General features: G+C 33.9%; 1 protein-coding gene across 3 annotated transcripts in view; it reads right to left on the bottom strand.

Annotated features, from left to right (window-relative positions):
* Positions 1-20,239, bottom strand: part of LOC138691202 (outer dynein arm-docking complex subunit 4) — a 39,048-nt gene extending 18,809 nt beyond the window's left edge. Inside the window, exons 1-4 of one of the 3 annotated variants that reach the window (XM_069812990.1) lie at positions 19,003-20,184; positions 14,673-14,829; positions 11,384-11,536; positions 3,997-4,179 (exon numbers count right to left, since the gene is read on the bottom strand). In XM_069812990.1, coding sequence (XP_069669091.1) covers positions 3,997-4,179; positions 11,384-11,536; positions 14,673-14,829; positions 19,003-19,704 — 1,195 coding nt within the window. In that variant the 5' untranslated portion in view covers positions 19,705-20,184. Of the gene's footprint in view, positions 1-3,996; positions 4,180-11,383; positions 11,537-14,672; positions 14,830-19,002 lie in introns of all 3 variants that reach the window. The other 2 variants (XM_069812991.1, XM_069812992.1) reach the window with 2 other exon arrangements.
* Between the last annotated feature and the right edge of the window lie 960 nt (positions 20,240-21,199).

Below are 21,199 nucleotides of genomic sequence, written 5' to 3'. Positions count from 1 at the left end.
GCTTTTAAAGAACCCGTAGGTTCATTGCCGCCCTCACATAAGCCCGCCATTGGTCCCTATCCTGAGCAAGATTAATCCAGTCTCTACCATCATATCCTACCTCCTTCAAATCCATTTTAATATTATGCTCCCATCTACGTCTCGGCTTCCCCAAAGGTCTTTTTCCCTCCGGCCTCCCAACTAACACTCTATGTGCATTTCTGGATTCGCCCATACGTGCTACATGCCCTGCCCATCTCAAACGTCTGGATTTAATGTTCCTAATTATGTCAGGTGAAGAATACAATGCGTGCAGTTCTGCGTTGTGTAACTTTCTCCATTCTCCTGTAACTTCATCCCTCTTAGCCCCAAATATTTTCCTAAGAACCTTATTCTGAAACACCCTTAATCTCTGTTCCTCTCTCAAAGTGAGAGTCCATGTTTCACAACCATACAACCGGTAATATAACTGTTTTACGTAAAGTAGGAAATGTCGCGATTTTGAGTGTGATAATTTTCATTAGGTTTTGTTTAATCAAAATACAGTACAGTATTAACAATAAGTCTTTTTACTCACGAACTGAGTTACCCATGCGAACGTATTCATTGTGCAGTGTATATTATACTGTCTACAGCACATTAGCGAACGATATAGAGAATGAAGTTAAAATGAAAAATAATCATAATACGGATATTTAAAACATTTTTTAAAATGGTGGTCGTTCATTTCGATACAGGCTTCAGTTCTTTTGTGCTTATTATCGCACTATAGACTATTGCATCTAATTCCAATTACCAATTTCGTCCTCCATACTTAGTAACTCATGTTGAAATAATTCTGTACCTACTCTATAAAAGAGTACCTTACGTACTGTAAATTCAGTCTTCACTTCTGCCCGACCCGCACAGATAAAAGTACTCAGACATGCTATCTACTGTCCGTCCAAGTGGTTATGTCGCAGGATCGTAGAAAGGGGGGGAATCACGTGATAGTTAATTCCTTAACAAGGTCCTTTTATTTAAGTTATTTTAAACAGTTGCATAATATTACGTAGACGTCCAATTAATTCCTAACAGAAATTAATGTTTTCAGAAAAGAGCTAAGAAAGCCCAGCCACTAGTCTTTACAGTGGAGCGAGCAGAAGCGGGTGGGAGAAATCGGGATGCGACGTAGGCAAACGGACTACAGTACCTGTGCGAAAATATTATTCAATATTGGAAGTTTTCATCACTGGAAAACGCGAGCATATTTCTGAAACGTACTATAATCACTAGACTTCGTGGAATTGCCACGAGAATCGTAAGGTTTACTGCGCACGCGGTATAGACTGTATGAGAAGGGGGCGTGCAAAAGATGAAGTATGCCTATGATGTAAACACTGAGCAGTATACTGCGGTTACAATAAAACCTGTATCCTGCATTCAAGAAATATAATGAATGATCATTGAAGTAGGAAATGTCTAAACATGTAAATACACAATTATTTATAGTGAGATGTATTAACTCTTAAATGTAAGATACTCATATCATCCTTGAATATGTGCATTGCAGTGAAGAGTTACGTACATTTTGAGCTACTGCAAAGTGAACCTCTTCCGATGGTCACTTACACAGTTTTTATATTGGAAAAATGGACGTTCAACATCACACGATGTAATAGGTGCATATTTGAAGAACGGAAAGTCACTACTTTTTAGTACACCAACTTCAGACTTCTTGTCGTGACCTGATAGTACATCATTTATAGTACGAAGTTGTGAATAGGCAGAATTTTTAGCAATAATGTTTCTCAACTTATATTTAACCTTTTCTGAAATTAGTGAAATGTTATTTTGGATAATGGTTTGTGATACTTTATCCACTATATTAAGGGCTTCTGAGAGTTGTAGTTTAGACGATTCTAACAGGATGATGCTTTTGGACACGATTTTAAAATTATTAGAATCAATGTACAGAATAGTATCTTCGAAAAAAAAATGTTATGTTTTATTTAACGACGCTCGCAACTGCAGCGTCGCCGGATGTGCCGGGATTTTATCCCGCAGGAGTTCTTTCACATGCCAGTAAATCTACTGACATGAGCCAATTCTGAAATATTATATTACAGCATGTTTGATTGAATTCTTGTCTGCACTGAACAAACGTTAAGCTTTGACTATTCCAACCACAGTAATGCAAAAACAAGTGCTTACATAGGTATACATTAGCTGTAGCTGCTCTATCTATTTGGACCGGTCACAACTCTTAACATGAACTGCTTATACTACGAGACCGGGCGGTCGCTCACCTCTATACTACCGTACATCGGCAACCTGATTGCATGCTGCGTGTGGCAATTCAAGGAAGTCTGATAATCACTAACTCAGTACTGCGGCCTTGGTTCTGTGTGGAGGACAGTTGGAACTTCGTTAGTAGAAGTACTTTCAAAAACTCAGGTACAATAAAAGTTGAAATAAAAGTAAAATGATGTCCCTGTGATTGTAATAACGTGGGACAAACTGCACTTTATGCGCTACAAAATGTTCCTAGTTCAACGACGTGACACTGCGCGAGACACAGATGGTGGACATTTTTTATTTTCAGTTATGCAGCGGTATACAAATTTTTCCCCTTTTTGTAGTAAAGAAATAGGAAAATTAATAGGCCCTACCTGACGTTTTTCTAAATATGCCACAGGTCTTGCAGAATACCTTTTACTAACAATTTTACTGAAAAATTCAGCGACACATTTCATTTTTAAATATTCAAATTTTTCAAAATTTATTTGTTAACAGATCAGAAACTAACTGAGCCACAGGAAAGGAACCTTAATACACATAATTATCTATTTTTTATTTTAGTAGGTTATTTTACGACGCTCTATCAACATCTGAATGAGATGTAGGTGATAATACCGGCGAAATGAGTCAGGGGTCCAGGACCGAAAGTTACCCAGCATTTTTTCATATTGGGTTGGGAGAAAACCCAGGAAAAAATCTCAACCAGGTAACTTGCCCCGACCGGGAATCGTGGAATTTTATTTTCGTTTTAATCAGTCAAAAATTATTATTGCATTTTAATTAGGAATTATAGGAGTTTGTTAAGTTCGCAAATAAATAGTATGAGATTATATTTCCTAGTAAAAGAGCCAACTTTATTTATTTATTTATTCTGGTGTAGTTAAGGCCATCAGGCCTTCTCTTTCACACCACCAGAAATACAAATACAATAACAGAAATAAAAAGGAAAAAAAAAAACACTATAAACAAAGTAAAGTCACACAAAAATATACACAGGTTGCAGTCACACAAACTTTAAACGAGTGATTAAGTATAATTAATTGTAACCTAACTAATTAACTAACATAAACAAGAAACTTGCGATTTTAATCTAGAGTAAAAAACACAAATCAACACTTCTAGCAATACCTAAAAAGCATTAAATAAGACAAAATTTTCCAATTTAATTTTGAATTGTGATAAAGTCCGGCAGTCCCTGACGTCATTAGGTAACGAATTCCAGAGACGAGGTATTTCTACAGTATAGGAAGATGAGTATAGAGACGTTCTATGATGAGGGATAGAAAGAAGAGCTTGGTGTCGGTTTCGAAGAGTTGTAAGAAATTGAAAGCGCGATGACATATAATTCGGAGTAGAAGTATGCATGATTCTAAACAGAAGAGACAGTGAATGTATTGTTCTTCGTTCCTTCAGACGCACCCATGAAAGTAACTGGAGGGAAGGTGTTATATGGTCAAATTTACGAGTATTGCAGATGAATCGTATGCACATATTATGAACACGTTGTAGCCTTTCAGCTAAGAGTGAACTTACATTAGTTAGCAAGGAATCGCAATAATAAAAATGGGGCATTACAAGCGTCTGAATAAGATTCTTTTTTAGACTAAGTGGTAGAAATTCTTTCATGTGAAACAAGGAGTGAAGTTGAGAAAAAATTTTTTTGCAAGTGTGTGTTACTTGAGTGTTAGTTTCGACGTAAAGTAAAACCCTAGCATGTTTCCCGTTGTCATACTGTACCTGGATGCTTGAGGAACTGCTCCAGGTATTCTTTATCCACGCAGAGTTCTCCCAGAAGACGGCGGGACTGTTGTTTGCTGATTTGTGACGTCTGTTCACTTTTTCTACAGCTACTAGCTCTCTTGGCAGATCCGTTACTTTCTGTGGAGCCTGTGTTGGATTCTTCGGCTTGCGGTAGTTGATCTAAAAACATGTACGACATGAAAATAGTATATTTAACAAATAATTTGTTATCATGTAATCTATGTCCAAAGACCCTAGTAGGCAGTGGCGTAGCATTAAATTTTGAGCAGGGGAAGCTAATTCAAGTTTCTTGAAATCATGCAATATGAGAAAACGTATTACAAAAATATAGTCTTAAAATAAATAGTAGTCAATGTCAAGTCAGCAGTCGAAGATTGGTTTGGAACATCGTAAGTAACACAAATAAGGCATGACCTCAAATGGTACGTAGTAAAATATGATTTCACGGTTTACACATACGAGTATCTCTAACAAATAGACACGTATACGTATAACATTAGCTCACTCCCTGTCATAGAGGAATCACAATATTAACGGTCAATAGATACAGTACGTAAATATGCGTCTGTCTTTTGGTTGTGTCCTTCATTGACAGCAAGGAACTCGGTCATTTGTTTTTTAGATCACACTTTTGTCCGTAAGTCAGTCTTGAGAATAGAATTGTCCTAAAAAATTCAAGTAAATTGGTGTCAGGAACTGTTATTTCATTCATTATTTATTATATCAGCCACAATGCACACTAACACTTCAACTGAACACAACTGACGAAAAGGGATAATTCGGAAACTACTTATTTTAAATGTTAAAGCTAGCTTCTTGCTAGCCTTGCGACCAGGGTAGTTTAGTTAGAAAGGGATGGAAAATCTGCGGGGTGGGTTACACAGAAGAATGAGTGTAAGAAACCAGTCTGCTTGGAAGCTGGTGTGTGCAGGCTTCTTGTTTACTGCTGCATCACAAATCATCCTGAGCTGCCGCATCACAACATTTAACGCGTAAATATAAACTCTATTAAAATTAATAAATAATTTTGTCCATAGATTGAAGGTTTATTATGAAATTATTTTTAACTGGGGAAGCTGAGCTTTTTAGCTTACATTGACGCTACGCCACTGCTAGTAGGACTACTTGCTAACAAATTTCACTATGAATGTCTAACAAATTTGTAAGAAAATGGGAAACAGTGTTGCCAACTCAGAATTCCATTTACCGCCGCACAAGCTTAAGGGGAGGTTGTAAGCCCTATCCTCGCCGTGTTAAATTTAGCAATTTCAGGTACACTTATCTCAGAAACTATTCAATCTACATCTATGAAAATTAGCACACCTGTAGTTGTGATCTTCCTTAACCTGTTGACTTTTTCTTAATTTATTAGTTCAGCTAAAAACCAAAAAATGTCAATTTTGATCCAAATCAGCTTACAACCTCCCCTTAAAAAAACCCGCTAAACTGTAGTTAAAAAACTCCAGATTTTTCTTAACACATCACTTCCAAATCTGAAATACAAACTATACAGTTTTAGGAACTGAAGAATTTTATATAAATATAGATTAAATTATGGAAAGTGTGTATCACTTTGTAGGCTCTATGTTTATGAAAAATCGTCTTCATATTCGTACAAAGTCTCACAGGGCATATTTCTTCAAAATTGAATGAAATAGATCAAGAATATTATATTGGAACTTCGGAAATAATCACATTCACAATCACACCAGTCGGTTCGAAATCTGATTTCACACTGAGCTGGAGACGTGCCTGCCAACAATGAGTCTGGTTTTAAATAATTTTAAATTTAATTTCAATGATTTGCAGTCTGGTTTTAAGTTTTAAGTATGTCTGTGTTACATGAACTATAATGTGGAATGATAAATTAAATAATATATCACAAATAAAAATAATAAATCAGTTCATTATCTATTCTTTATGATTAAATACATCGATTCATTTACAGATACAATGCATACATTAGATTAAGAGTTTAACGAATGCGGCATACCTTATTGTACAACAACAATGGATGAGGCAGGAAACGGACGTAGTTGCACCAAATCAAGTTAACATAAAACGTAGATATTTTATACTCGCATTTTGAAAAAGTGTGATAATACCATACTAAACTCTGGTTTATGATTAACTAACATTGTTGTTCGCAAGTACATATAAAAACAATTATAACATCTTTACAGAAAAAAAAATATATCATTTCCCTCTGCTGGAATCATCAAAAAACGCTAAATATATAGCTAGCCGCTGAAGGTAAAATTCTGTAGCTGACCATAGTCCTGAAAACACCAGATTTAGCTACAAAACCGCTGACTTGGCAACACTGATGGGAAATCTATTTAAATGTCTACCACCACATTTAATCGCTAATATAAATACAATATTTCTATAGTTGATAGCCTGTAACTAGAAAAACTAACATATTTTTTAAATACGATTGTTCAGATTGACTTCCATTTTTGGTAGTTATATTATAAATGCAGGCGTTTTTCTTTTCAGCTTCGTGCCAGTTTGGATTGTTGGGTGTTGCATTAATGCTTTTGCCACTACTGTATTTCCTTCGTGAAACAATTGATGATTTTTCAGTCCTGAATGTCCATACACAGTTCAAATTTAAATTTAAAAAAAGTTCATTATCTGTTTTACTAAATATAACCAAAGTATAAATAGCAATATGTCATGAAGTAAATATTCAGACAGTGGATGATTTTGATCAGGCTAATAAAAGTAGATAGTTTTGTATGACAAATTTTTTAAAAAGAAAAATAAAACAAAATTTTCGCAACTTATTTCTCATTTATTATATTGTTCACAAGATTACACTTTCTAACTTTCCATACCGACTATTCTCTTATGTAATTATAGCCGAAAAGCTGTGTCGTGACACATACCCTGCCTCTACTCAAGTCTAACGATGACATCATACCCCCACCCTCTTCTTACCCCTTTCATTTCGTTAGAAGTAGGCAGACATATCACTTGCAATACTGTAAGTGTGTAGGATACTGTGTTCCGAAATGTTGCTTTGAAAGCAAAACAATACGCAAAAACGTAGATTTCAGAAAGCATGGGAGGAACAGTTTTTCTTTCGTGCTGATGGCGAAAATATAAAGTGCTTAATTTGTTCTAAAATGTTAAATAGAGTATAAAAGAACAATGCATGATGTCAGTATTCTTATTGCCATAAAGATTACCACGCCCTTATCTGTAAGTTGAATATTTCATTAATAAACAAAGAAAAAGAATCGGCTAATTTGTAACTTCATGATCAGCCTCCTGCTTTTTTCTAATTTCAAATTGTCTGCTGTTGTGAAGTATGTGTTTTCTTTCTTGGTGAATAAGAAAATAATATTTCTTATTAATAATACGTACAAACATAATGAGTACGAGAAGTAGCTAATACTTACTTACTTATTGGCTTTTAAGGAACCCGGAGGTTTATTGCCGCCCCCACATAAGCCCGCCATTGGTCCCTATCCTGAGATAGATTAATTCAGTCTCTATCATCATATCCCACCTCCCTCAAATCCATTTTAATATCATCCTCCCATCTACGTCTCGGCCTCCCTAAAGGTCTTTTTCCCCTCCGGCCTCCCAACTAACACTCTATAGCATTTCTGGATTCGCCCATACGTGCTACATGCCCTGCCCATCTCAAACGTCTGGATTTAATCTTCCTAGTTATGTCAGGTGAAGAATACAATGCGTGCAGTTCTGCGTTGTGTAACTTTCTCCATTCTCCTGTAACTTCATCCATCTTAGCCCCAAATATTTTCCTAAGAACCTTATTCTCAAACACCCTTAACCTCTGTTCCTCTCTCAAAGTGAGAGTCCAAGTTTCACAACCATACAGAACAACCGGTAATATAACTGTTTTATAAATTCTAACTTTCAGATTTTTTGACAGCACACTAGATGACAAAAGCTTCTCAACCGAATAATAACAGGCATTTCCCATATTTATTCTCTGTTTAATTTCCTCCCGAGTATCATTCATATTTGTTACTGTTGCTCCAAGATATTTGAAGTAACTAATAAGTAGAAGAATATTATATTGTTTTTTATTTCCGGGTTGGTTCGTCTCTGCACGTTACCTCTCTCCCTTCCCCTCTCTCTTTGCTACAGTGGTGTGCGGGTTGCATTTCTATTACGCCAGAATAATTTCGTGGCGTTTGGCAAAGAGGACTGCTGTAACACTATTCATATTGCAGATTGAAGATTGGAAATATTCTGATGAAAAGTTAGTACTCATTTATTTTGTAAGTAATTAAGGCCTGGATGTGACAATGTGATAATATAGTTGTTCCTGTATTGTTATTATTATTATTATTATTATTATTATTATTATTATTATTATTATTATTAGGCCTACTACTATTATTATTATTATTATTATTATTATTACTTTCCTAAAATTTAATTATTCTCTTAGTAATGTCATAATTACTAAGAAAAATAGTATTAGACATCGTGGTGTTTTACTTGATTCTAAATTATATTTCCATGATCATCTAAACTAATAATAAATCTGTAGCCGAAATTTTTCTGGTAATTTTCGATTTTCCAAAAATAATTGGTCCTAACATATATAATTAACCACCCTGAAACCGAAAATCGCTTTTTTGAAATTTTTGTTTGTATGTCTGTCTGTATGTTTGTTACCTTTTCACGCGATAATGGATGAACCGATTTATATGAAAATTGGAATATGAATTAAGTTCGTTGTAACTTAGATTTTAGGCTATATGGCATTCAAAATACTTTATTTAAAAGGGGGGTTATAAGGGGGCCTGAATTAAATAAATCGAAATATCTCGTTTATTATTGATTTCTGTGAAAAATGTTACATAACAAAAGTTTCTTTGAAATTGATTTCCGATACGTTTTATTCTTTACAAAATTTTGATACGACTGATATTTAATGAGATAAATGAGTTTTAAAATTAAAATAACGCCATCTAAGACGGTGCAATGAATTAAGAACAAATGACTTCGTCTATAAGGGGCCTTGGACAACAACAATCGAAAGCTATTAAACATAGCCTACAGAGAATGTTTCTATGTTTGTATGAAGTAATATCAGAAGCTAAATTAACCGATTTGTATAATTAATTATTATTTCACCATTGGAAAGTGTAGTTTCTCTAGATGGACATAATGCTATAATGTTATTACAGTAACGTCTGAGTAAATCGAGGACAGGTAAGATTAAAATAGCTTCTTATGCACAGAAAATTTGATAGGCTATTTTGTAGGCCTACATTCGTTTTCTGTATTTCATAAAATAATATTTATGTACACTCATTTTAATCTCAGAGAATTAACGAACAACGAGATTGTATTGATTTAGTATGCAGTAATAGTACGTTAGCTTAGCAATCCATTATTTTATAATTCAAATTTTAACTATGCTCAATTGAATCGTGTTAAAATACATAAAATATATATATATGCAATAAATGTAATGCAAAAAAAAAAAATTGCGTAATGAGCGAAGCAGATTATCTTGCGCTGTTGTAAAAGTTGTTCCCTGGATCAAACGTCCTATTTTAATTATGTAATTACTTTATATTTATTCCTAACAGGTGCAGCGGAGCGCACGGGTACGATTAGTATAATATAATATAATATAATATAATATAATATAATATAATATAATATAATATAATATAATATGTAATATTATATAATCTAATATAAGTTATTTGAAGGGTTCAGAACCATAGTGGGCCAAGCGCCATTTACTGAATACGTAGAAAACAAGGGTTAAAATTAAATTATTACCACAATTCAATGGAAACCTATAACAAGTAAAATAAAGTATACACATTAAATCTAAATGATGTCAATATTCATTAAACTATGGTTGCATGTAATAAAAATTAAGAAACATGTTAAAGGAATTGTCATTGCACCAAATGAGTGTCTCTGGACCAAAATGATCGCATTTTAATTATTTGGATGCAATTTAAATTAAGTAACATATTAAACGATTTATCCTTCTATCAAACACGAATGTTCCCTGGATCAAATGTCCTATTTTAATTATGTAATTACTTTATATTTATTTCTAACGGGTGCAGCGGAGCGCACGGGTACGGCTAGTGTGCAATATATTTATACCCATTCATTAAGAATGCTTGGTCTAATTAGATCTATAACTTATTCTTTTTCTACTCCGATGTGTCTATTAATTTCATACTATACATTGGTTAGATCCAAGCTTGAATATGCTTCTGTTGTATGGGACTCCATTACTTCCACTGACTCGGCTAAAGTGGAGAATATTCAAAGAAAATTTATTTCCCTTTGTTCTTATTGATTTTTACCAAATTCCGATGACTATAAATATGAGATTAACTGTAAATATTTTAAATGCTGCAGTTTGTTCACCAGACGTCAGGATCTTGATTATTTATTTTTTTGTAAAGTCATTAAGGGTGATATTGATTGTGAATCATTCATAAGCAATATCAGTCTTCGTATTCCTGCTAAGGGTTTAAGATTTCATAACATTTTTATAATAGAAATTCAAAATCTCTCTCTCCGGTCTGCAGATGTATAAAATATGCTAATCTGCATGGATTAAGCTTGGATCCATTTAATGTGTAGTATACACCTTTTGAGTTTGTCATGATATATCCTTACTTGTTATTATTGTCAGATATTGCTATTTATTTTGTTGCGTTTGATCAAAGATTATTGATGACTATTATATTGATTGTATTTCATCTCACTTCCATTTCTATCATTCATTCTCATCATCATTTGTTGTTTTGTTTTGTATCGTGCTAAACTGTAATTGGCCTTGTGCTGTTGTTTTGCACGTTAATATTCTAAATAAATAAATAAATAAATAAATAAATAAATAAATAAATAAATAAATAAATAAATAAGTAAGTAAATAAGTAAGTAAATAAATAAATAAATAAATAAATAAGTAAGTAAATAAATAAATAAATAAGTAAGTAAATAAATAAATAAATAAATAAATAAGTAAGTAAGTAAATAAATGAGTAAGTAAGTAAATAAATAAATAAATAAATAAGTAAATAAATAAATAAATAAGTAAATAAGTAAGTAAATAAATAAATAAATAAATAAGTAAGTAAATAAATAAATGAATAAGTAAGTAAGTAAGTAAATAAATAAGTAAGTAAGTAAATAAGTAAGTAAGTAAATAAATAAATAAATAAATAAATAAGTAAGTAAATAAATAAATAAATTATTATTATTATTATTATTATTATTATTATTATTATTATTATTATTATTATTATTATTATTATTGATTCCTTTATATGGGAAAATTTCTAAATCTCGCCTAAGAAAAATTAAACATTCAGAATACCATAATACTTACTTCCGATTGTGTTTTCAATGGCCTCCTGAGCCTTCTGCACACCCAAGCGAAAGCCTTCGAGTTCAGGGCGCAGGTGGAGCCCTCTGTGATAGTACATTAAACTGTGTTCAAAGTCGCCCAGGTTGTAAAGAGATTCCGCTTTCTGGTAAATAGCTGAAACATAAATGATACTGCGCTTCGTGATATATTAAATAATTTTATTATATCTCAGTAATTTTCATGTCTGGAAATGACTCAAAATCCTCTAAATAGAGAATTGTGAAGTTTCCAGACGCTTGAAGTAAGTAGCAGTGATTTCGCGTATCGAATTTTTGTTACAGTATTTTTAAACAAATGGCAGAGTTGGTTAAACCTAAAAATATTGTGGACTAAGGAGTGGCCCATAACTTACTGCATGAGAAAGTGTCACTTCTGTAATGCTCGTTTTTGTCACTCATAATACTTAAGTCTAAACATAATGACTGTCACAAACAAGAATTTCTTTGTTAACATACATTATACATGCTAAAATAGTTATTTACGACATGAGTAGCGTAACGTTTTATATTACAATACGAGTTTGATAACCAGCCGAATATTGTAATATGAAGTTACGATAAGTAATATCGTACAACATTTTTTCCACTTTGACAAACAATTATTTTTTAATAAAAATAATTCTATTATTTTATTAGTTTTGAACATGTCTTTGTGGAGAGGCGATTGTATTAATATTAGTTTCTTCCTGCGAGAGACGATTCGTTTATGTTTGTTTTATTGGTTTTGAACACGATAGGTTTTTGTTTATAACAGAAGAACAGCAGTACTAGGAGAAATAAATAAACATTGTTAAAGTGAATTCAAACGAGGATTCAGATATTGAAAATGTTGCAAATTCTGCAATTGAATGTTTAGTACCATCGAAATGCGCGTAAGATATGAAGTGAAATATAAAAAAAAATTGAAGATTGATGTTCCACGAAAAATGTGTCGTAGAAAATAATGCTGGCAAACTTTTGTGAGTTTCATTTATTTATTTTAATTACTTTAATTTACAGTCTATGAACACATAAAGTGCAAAAGACATTGTCTTAAAATTACATAACAAAAATACATAACATTAAGATTATAATAAGACCTACTGATCAACCATTCAGATATTTTTTTAAACAAGTTTCTGTTAAAACCAAAAATAAAATGAAATTTATTTGACACTTTCATTACCATCATCAAAAAATTCTGTTTTGATTTAGACAATCTTGTCATAGGCAAATATATCTTTTTTTGCTACCTAACTAGAGTATCATTACCTAACTAGTTGCGTAATGAACGTGTTTACATCTTTAAGATGTTGAATCAATCTGGTTGAGCATTAAATACATACATACATCTTGACTAGTGATGTAAAACCCACATTACATAATCAAAGTGGATAAATAATGTTTACAACACCTTCATATAAAGTGGGCCTTTTATGATTGATTATGCTGTCTAAAGGGGGTATATTTTTGACAATGAAGTAACTTACTTAATTTCTCTGTTTTAAGAGAAATAAAGCAATTTATTTTTCTGTAACATTAAGGAAGAGATTTAAAGCTGTGAAATAATAAGCGTTTAGGTAATGGAGTGTGCAGCCTTTGCTTATTATGTTGGCAGATTCATTCTTATTTGTTTTTATAAGGGGTTAATGTGCATCACAGAATTTCCTGAAAGAAGCCATCTTGTCATATTGGATGTCGTCTCTTTATTTAGGCAATTCCAACAATAACGATGATGTATTAATTAATTGTATGTTTAGTCAACAGTCTGAAACTGGTTGAAACCTCGTGTCACCAATAAGGCATCACTTCTCAGGCAACTAAGCCAGGAGAAATGGGATAGGGTGGCCAGTTCCTTTCCCTCTCCATTGCATACATAGCTGACCAGTATCATAGTTCACTAATCATATTATTAATTAATTAATTAATAATAATAATAATAATAATAATAATAATAATGATTTATTTAACCTGGCAGAGTTAAGGCCATACGGCCTTCTCTAACACTCAACCAGAAGTAAAACTGCGTTACAAAAAACACTACAAATTTACAAAATACAGTACAATTTTACACACAAAACTGAATAAGATAATAATAATAAAATGTAAACAACAAGTAAGTAGAAATCAGACATAATATATAACATACAGAAAGAAAGAAAAAAGCATAATAAAATGTGAACAGCAGGTCAAAATAAATTAGACATACAAAGTATAAAAAAATAAGACAATTATTGATAATAATAATAATAATAATAATAATAATAAAAATAAGAATAGTAATAATAATAATAATAATAATAATAATAATAATAATAGTAGTAAAATAGTGCAGTACAAAGCATACAATGAATACAATATTTTTAGGTACACACAGTAAGGAAAATTATGATTATATATAGCTCAACCTATCACATTATAGACATACCATTATCGGAAAATATGAAAACAAAAATATAAAATAAGTTAAATATCACTAGAACATAAAAAGAATGGATAGTATACAAAAAAGTAATAAATTATTTCTATGCTATGGGTTTGAGAGCTGGACATCCAACAACAAAGAATAATTGGCCGTCAACTCATTTGTAAGAAAGATTCTAAGGCGAATTTTGAGACCAATAAAAGAAAACTAGCCTATATATGGAGATATAACAATGACTTATACAACTCTACAAAGAATCAGCAATCTTTGTAGTGCTTAAACTAAGAAGATTATCTTCACTGACTAGACGTCCAACGAATGGCAATGAACACATTACAAAGAAGGTGCTATACAGGACAACAAATCGGAGGCAAGAGACGGTAGACAAACCAAGAAGTAAGTAGAGTGATGAAATCGAGGAGGATACACAGAAGATTCTTAGCATAATGAATTGGAAAAGGATAGCGCAAGATAGACAAGAATGAAGAGGCTTGATGAAGTAGACCAAGACCCAATAGTATGGCTAATATAATAATAATAGTAATAATAATAATAATAATAATAATAATAGCAGTAGCAGTAGCAGCAGCAGCAGCAGCAGCAGCAGTAGTAGGAGTAGCAGTAGGAGTAGGAGTAGCAGTAGCAGTAGTAGTTACTCAATGGAAGTGCAAAGCATTAAAGTATAAAATATCGCATGGTTTATTAACTCCATTCTATTACCCTTCTATGAAAAAAATAGTTTGAAATTACCATCGCCTATTAACTCTCACTGTAGGCTTAAGGTGAAAAGAAATAAATGGTAAAAGTCAGAAAAAATTAAATTTACAAAATAAGTTTGTCCTCTCACGAATTTTTCTAACTTTTCTTGTACCGTGGATGAAGTTCTTATCTCCGTGCAGAGCTGTCTCAGCATCCTTGAGGGCCAGTTGTGGCTCTCCCAACAGCAGGTAGCATTTACTTCTGGCTACTAACGCGTTCTTGTCCTTAGGGTTCAGTTCCAGGGCCTGGAACAGCAATGTGAACATTTTATACATTTGCTTGCAATGTATTGCCAGGCTGGGAAATATGAGGTCATTCATTTAGTTTTATTCTAACACAGGCATCATGTTTTTGTCGTTAACTTATGACTTATTTGATATTGCGAATTATTCCATCGGGTGTACGCCTGAAAACAGATTTCGCTTAGTGCGACGCTGTTCAAAAAGTGACATAAGTAATTAACAGCTTTGGCCTGCTTTATGATTAGTGCTGGTACTATCAGTTGCTGGAAATATGGCACAAAACTTTTTTTTTTTCCATATTTCTGCTTAATATGCGTACCATAAATGAAGATTTGCTGTTCTAATATGTACTGCATTGTCACAAACTAAACTGAAGTGCATTGAATGGAAGTCAACTGTATATTAATGCTCTAACCCTGACGTCCCTTCAGCCTGTGTTATCTGTCCTCGTCATAAAAATAGGCATAGGACTTCTGATTCTTTTATGGGGAGTCGTAGGGAAATAAAAGACAAACTACCTATGCTACAATTAATATTGAGATGTAAATAATAGGCTATGTATTATATTTATTGAAATAAAAGAAGAGCCTTGTGAATCCCGGTGTTTTTATAGTCTAATACCGGCCTAAACGTTAATAAACCATTTATTTTACACTTAACAATTAGAAATTATGCTCAATATCCAGGCCGCAACAATGGGAAATATTTACCACTGCCTCCTTGAATGTCAATATCGCTAGGATGAATGAAAATCCCATGCGTATTTAATGACCATCTGTGTAGCCTACACACTAGGCTATTTCCTCGGCAGATGTATTCGATCTATAACAGTTAAAAGCAGATAGTATTTATCTGAGCGAAGCCTATTTCCTGAAGAACGCTCTGTATAATGAAAATTTGCCTATACACATCCTTGTATTGTCATTCAACACGTTTAGTAATATTGAATACTTACTTACTTACTTGCTTGCTTACTTACTTACTGGCTTTTAAGGAACCCGCAGGTTCATTGCCGTCCTCACATAAGCCCGACATCGGTCCCTATCCTGAGCAAGATTAATCCAGTCTCTGTCATCATATCCCACCTCCCTCAAATCCATTTTAATATTATCTTCCCATCTACGTCTCGGCCTCTCTAAAGGTCTTTTTCCCTCCGGCCTCCCAACTAACACTCTATATGCATTTCAGGATTCGCCCATACGTGCTACAAGCACTGCCCATCTCAAACGTCTGGATTTAATGTTCCTAATTATGTCAGGTGAAGAATACAATGAGTGCAGTTCTGTGTTGTGTAACTTTCTCCATTCTCCTCTTAGCCCCAAATATTTTCCTAAGCACCTTATTCTCAAACACCCTTAACCTATGTTCTTCTCTCAAGGTGAGAGTCCAAGTTTCACAACCATACAGAACAACCGGTAATATAACTGTTTTATAAATTCTAACTTTCAGATTTTTTGACAGCAGACTGGATGATAAAAGCTTCTCAACCGAATAATAACAGACATTTCCCATATTTATTCTGTGTTTAATTTCCCCCCCGAGTATCATTTATATTTGTTACTGTTGCTCCAAGATATTTGAACTTCTCCACCTCTTCAAAAGATAAATTTCCAATTTTTATATTTCCATTTCGTGCAATATTCTGGTCACGAGACATAATCTTATAGTAATATTAAATAAAGACGCTTATTTGTAGGAGGATATTCCGTTCCATTGGTTGCTTTTAACTTGGAAACTGAAATGCGTGTATGATTTTATGCATTGAAAATGAAAATAATTTTATAAAATATAACATCGTAGTAACCGCTGGTATCTCTACCTAATACTATTGACTAGGACATCCTAAGTATGTCGAATGTGTATATGATCGTAATTTTTTACTTTTTTTAGAAATATATTTCGTGATTTTCACGGAAACACATATTTTCACCATCCTTAATATTGAAATATTGGTTGTCATCATGTTTTCCGTCTGTATACTACAGTAATTCCTCCTGAACTATTTATATTGAATATCTGAGTCAATTAAACCTATACGGTAATTATGCACTTGAAATACAGGGTCAGGCAAAGGAACGGGCGATTATGAACACTTGGTTATTGACTCAAGAACTTATTACAAAAAATAACATACTTGAGATCATAAAGTGCATAGCCTGCAATTTATATCTTCAAAAGGATGTCCTTTAAGTGACTACAACTGAGATGGAAATGGGCTTCGTCAGATATCCACAAAGTGTCTTCATCCACACGATTTAAAATCTCCTCACAAAACGCCCTCTGGTTGAAAATATAGCGATGTTTTAATTGATGTTCCGCCTGAATTTTGTATGGATAATCTGATGCTTGTAATAATTAGTAAAGGTATGTGGACAACAATAAAACTTAATTTGATAAAACCTTAAAATCCAATACATTTTAACTTCTATTTATTTATTAGGTCTAAATAAAAAAACTAATTTGTATTTTTCTATCAACACAAAGACGAAGGAATAGGCCTACTAAAGAATGTTGCTGACTCACGTTTTATGAACTGTCGGAAATCGAAAGTACGATTTAGAGCAATTTGTAATGCTATAATTGTCACAATTATAAACAGCACATATACACCCTGACATTTTAACACTAGTACTAATTCATAAAACTATTAACAAATTAACTAGCCCAGCAACAATATACATTGCAGTTGATTACAGTTTGTTTCGCGAGTATCTCCATCCCGGCAGGTATTATTATGGTAAGGTATTTGGTTACAAGGCCGTCCAGAATGTGATTTTCCCTCGGATCGTTTACAGATAAAAAGCACAATTGCATAGAAGATTTATTGAAATAGATATACCAATTGTTGCGCTATTTGTCAACATATCCCCTCTGGAATTGAGACATTTGTCATACCATGGGATCAATTTTTGTATCCTTGTGTCGTAGAAGTCAACCGCCTGGGATCGGAACCAGCGTTTGACAGCCGTCTGCACTTCACTGTCGATCCCATAATATGACAAATGTCTCAATTCCGGTAGAGAATATGTTGGAAAACAGCTCAACAATTGGTGTTGTCTGTCCCAATAAATTTCTCCAATGAAATTGTATTTTCTTTTTGTTAACGGCTTCTGGCGAACTTATTTTTTACGGCCCTCGTAATTGCGGTCGAGTGGCCAAATTTTGTATAAGCACTTCTTTTGGCGTTATTAATATGGTGAAAGAATAGTACATTATGCAATGAGCCTATAATGGTAGTAATTAAGACGCGAGTATGTTTGTTTATGAAACTCGCTTGCGCTCGTTTCATAATTTTCATACGAGCGTCTTAATTACCATTATAGGCAAGTTTCATACGACTTTTTATGCTCGACCATATTTCTAACTTGAAATTATTCATAAGTATTCATGTTATGATTATGTAAGTGAGGAGCGGAACTGACTTGAATTGTGAGATGTGCGCAGACGCGAAAGTATTGATTTTTTCCGAGGCACGAATGTCATTGACCTTGATATAATCTAGAGAATAATATAAAGATTAGTCTTGATATAACCTGGAAATTGATTTAGAATTGAAAAACGAGATGTCAAATTGAAATTATTTGGATATTATTTACAATTAACCCTAATTATTATAGTAACAGAACATAACCTTCTGCGACAGTATTGGATTTCCAGCCTCCGTGACTTTTCGCTAATTGTCTTTCGATTGCATATCCGAGAATGATCGATACTTACGGTTTTATAATGGTACAGTGGTGATTTCTCATTGGCTGAACAACTGAATTATAATGAATAGGTGTACTTTAATGAGGTGCATTAAAGGGCTACTACCAGGTGTATAATTACTACATTTCGGCATGGTCGAGCATAAAAAAATGTAACTATTTTATCTGCTCCCATCAGAATGTTTGCTTGTTAGCACCCGTTGTTTAAAAGGCAAGTATTTTTACAAATCAAAACCACAGGCCCAATTTTCGGATATTTTTGTTCATTTTGAAAATTCCTCCCGGACGGGAATTTAACCCTTAAAAATGAGGACATGTCCGCGAAAATAAGGACGTGTGGCAGCCGTACAGATGATGGAACCTGTGTGTAGTTCCGAAACGTTGGAAACGTCAAGTTAAAGCACGCAATGAAGTAGGGTAATGGCCTAATTCCTCATAATCGTTATGACGAGGATATGCAAGAGATGACCTTGTGCACGAAGTTAATGGCGATGCTGACGTCCCCACTTCGCATCTCCCGGCTCCCGAGAGCCAGCAGGGTGCCCGGCTCCGCCTCCTCCGGGATCTGGAGGGCCTTGGTTCGGTCCTGGCGGCGCTTCATCTTGAGGGACTGCTTGATGTCGTGCGAGCCCATGTTGACGGCGGCGGCGCGGTCCTTGTCCGTGTAGCACTCCTCCTGGCGCCGCCCCCGGCTGCGTCGCCGCCCCCGCTTCGGGCCCTTGCGCAGCTTGAGGTCCTTGGTGAGCTGCGAGAACGTGGTCTTGCCCGCGCTGGGCTCCTCCTCGTCCTTGACGCGCGCCTTCTTCCGCCGCTCCGCCTCCCGCCGCCTCTCCGCCGCCGCCGCGGCCATGGCGGCCGACTCCGCCTGCCTCCTCTGCTCCTCCTGCTCCTGCTGCAGCTGCTGCTGCTGTTGGATCTGTTGGATCGGCGGGAGGAGCGGCGGCGGCTCCTCGGCAGCCTTTTTGCCGCCTCTCTGTCGGGGACGGTCGGAGTCATCCCCCTCGTGGTCGGCGATATTCACGCGCAGGAAACTCTGCAAGAACTCTGTGTCCCTCGTGAGCTTCAGTATCTCCTGCGCATGCTCGCTCAGTTTGGAAGTCTTCTTGTGCTGATTCTCTGCTTCTGAGGACCCTTCTACTGGAGCAGGCTCTTTGGACGCTTGTTCGGTCATTATTATTATTATTATTATTATTATTATTATTATTATTATTATTATTATTATTATTATTAGGTTAAAATTATACAAGCTGCGAGATCCGTTTATTAATATGTTTGCTGAATATTTGTTAAGATATCATAGAAGAAAATCAGACATATGTGACCAAGTGGATATTATAATATGCAATCCGTATAGAACAGAATATTACAAATAACTGCAAACCGAAAAAGTCCAAGAGATGTTAACCGTCCTGTGAAGGTGTGAAGTAATCGGCTAATTGCAACATGGAGACGAGATCTCTATTTTTATTATCAAGTCAGAATAGCAGAGGCTGCAAAGATGCGACTGTTAAGGAGTCTAGTTAAGAGATAATAAAGAAACAGCTGTATGCCTATATCACATGTATTTAAGAAGTAATAAACTAGTAGGAGAAAATGGCTGCAGTCAGAATTACGACTAAACTGTATAAAACAGGTCGAAGGAGTTTTGACTTTCCTATAAAGAAGAGACAGACATCATCAATTATAACATGGAGATAAAATTATTATTATTGTTATTATTATTATTATTATTATTATTATTATTATTATTATTACAAATAATAATTATTAGGAAAAATTCTATTAAAGATCTTGGTGTACTACTCGATTCTAAATTATACTTTCACGATCATGTTCAATATATTTATAATCATTCAATAAGAATGCTTGGTTTAATAAGGTCTATAACTTATTCTTTTTCTACTCCAGAGTCACTATTAATTCTATACTTTACTTTGGTTCGATCTAAACTTGAATATGCATCTGTAGCCTGGAATTCCATTACTTCAACAGATTCGGTTAAATTGGAAAATATTCAAAGAAAATTTATTTCCTTACGTGCTTTTCGATTTATACCCAATTCCTCTGACTTTAACTATGAGATTACCTGTAAATATTTTAACTCTTGTAGCCTTTATTCTAAACGTCAAAATCTTGATTATCAATTTCTTTGCAAAGTTATCAAGGGTGATATTGATTGTGAGTCTATCATAAACAATATCAGCCTTCGTATTCCTACAAAAGGTTTAAGATTTCAAAAAAATGTTTATAACAGAAATTCTAAATCACTTTCTCCAGTCTGTAGATGCATAAAATATGCCAATTTGCATGGGCACAAGTTAGATCCTTTTAAGGTATAGTTTCGTTTTGATTATTAGTATTTACTGTTCTTGTTATCTATTTTATTTATGTATGTTTTTGTTTATTTAAGATATTATTTATTAGTTTTTGCACCTTTGTATCTTCTGTTTGTGTTTTGTGCTGAACTATAATTGGCCTCTGGCTGTTGTTCAACACACAAATATTAATAATAAATAAAATAAATAAATTATTATTATTATTAGGCTAAAATTATACAAGCCGCGAGATGCGTTTATTAATGTTTTTGCTGAATATTTGTTAAGATATCATAGAAGAAAATCAGAAATATGTGACCAAGTGGATATCATAATAATAGGTAATAAATA

The sequence above is a fragment of the Periplaneta americana genome, chromosome 16, assembly GCF_040183065.1.
Source record: "Periplaneta americana isolate PAMFEO1 chromosome 16, P.americana_PAMFEO1_priV1, whole genome shotgun sequence".
Lineage (NCBI taxonomy): Eukaryota > Metazoa > Arthropoda > Insecta > Blattodea > Blattidae > Periplaneta > Periplaneta americana.
This window is presented reverse-complemented; position numbering and strand designations above follow the sequence as displayed.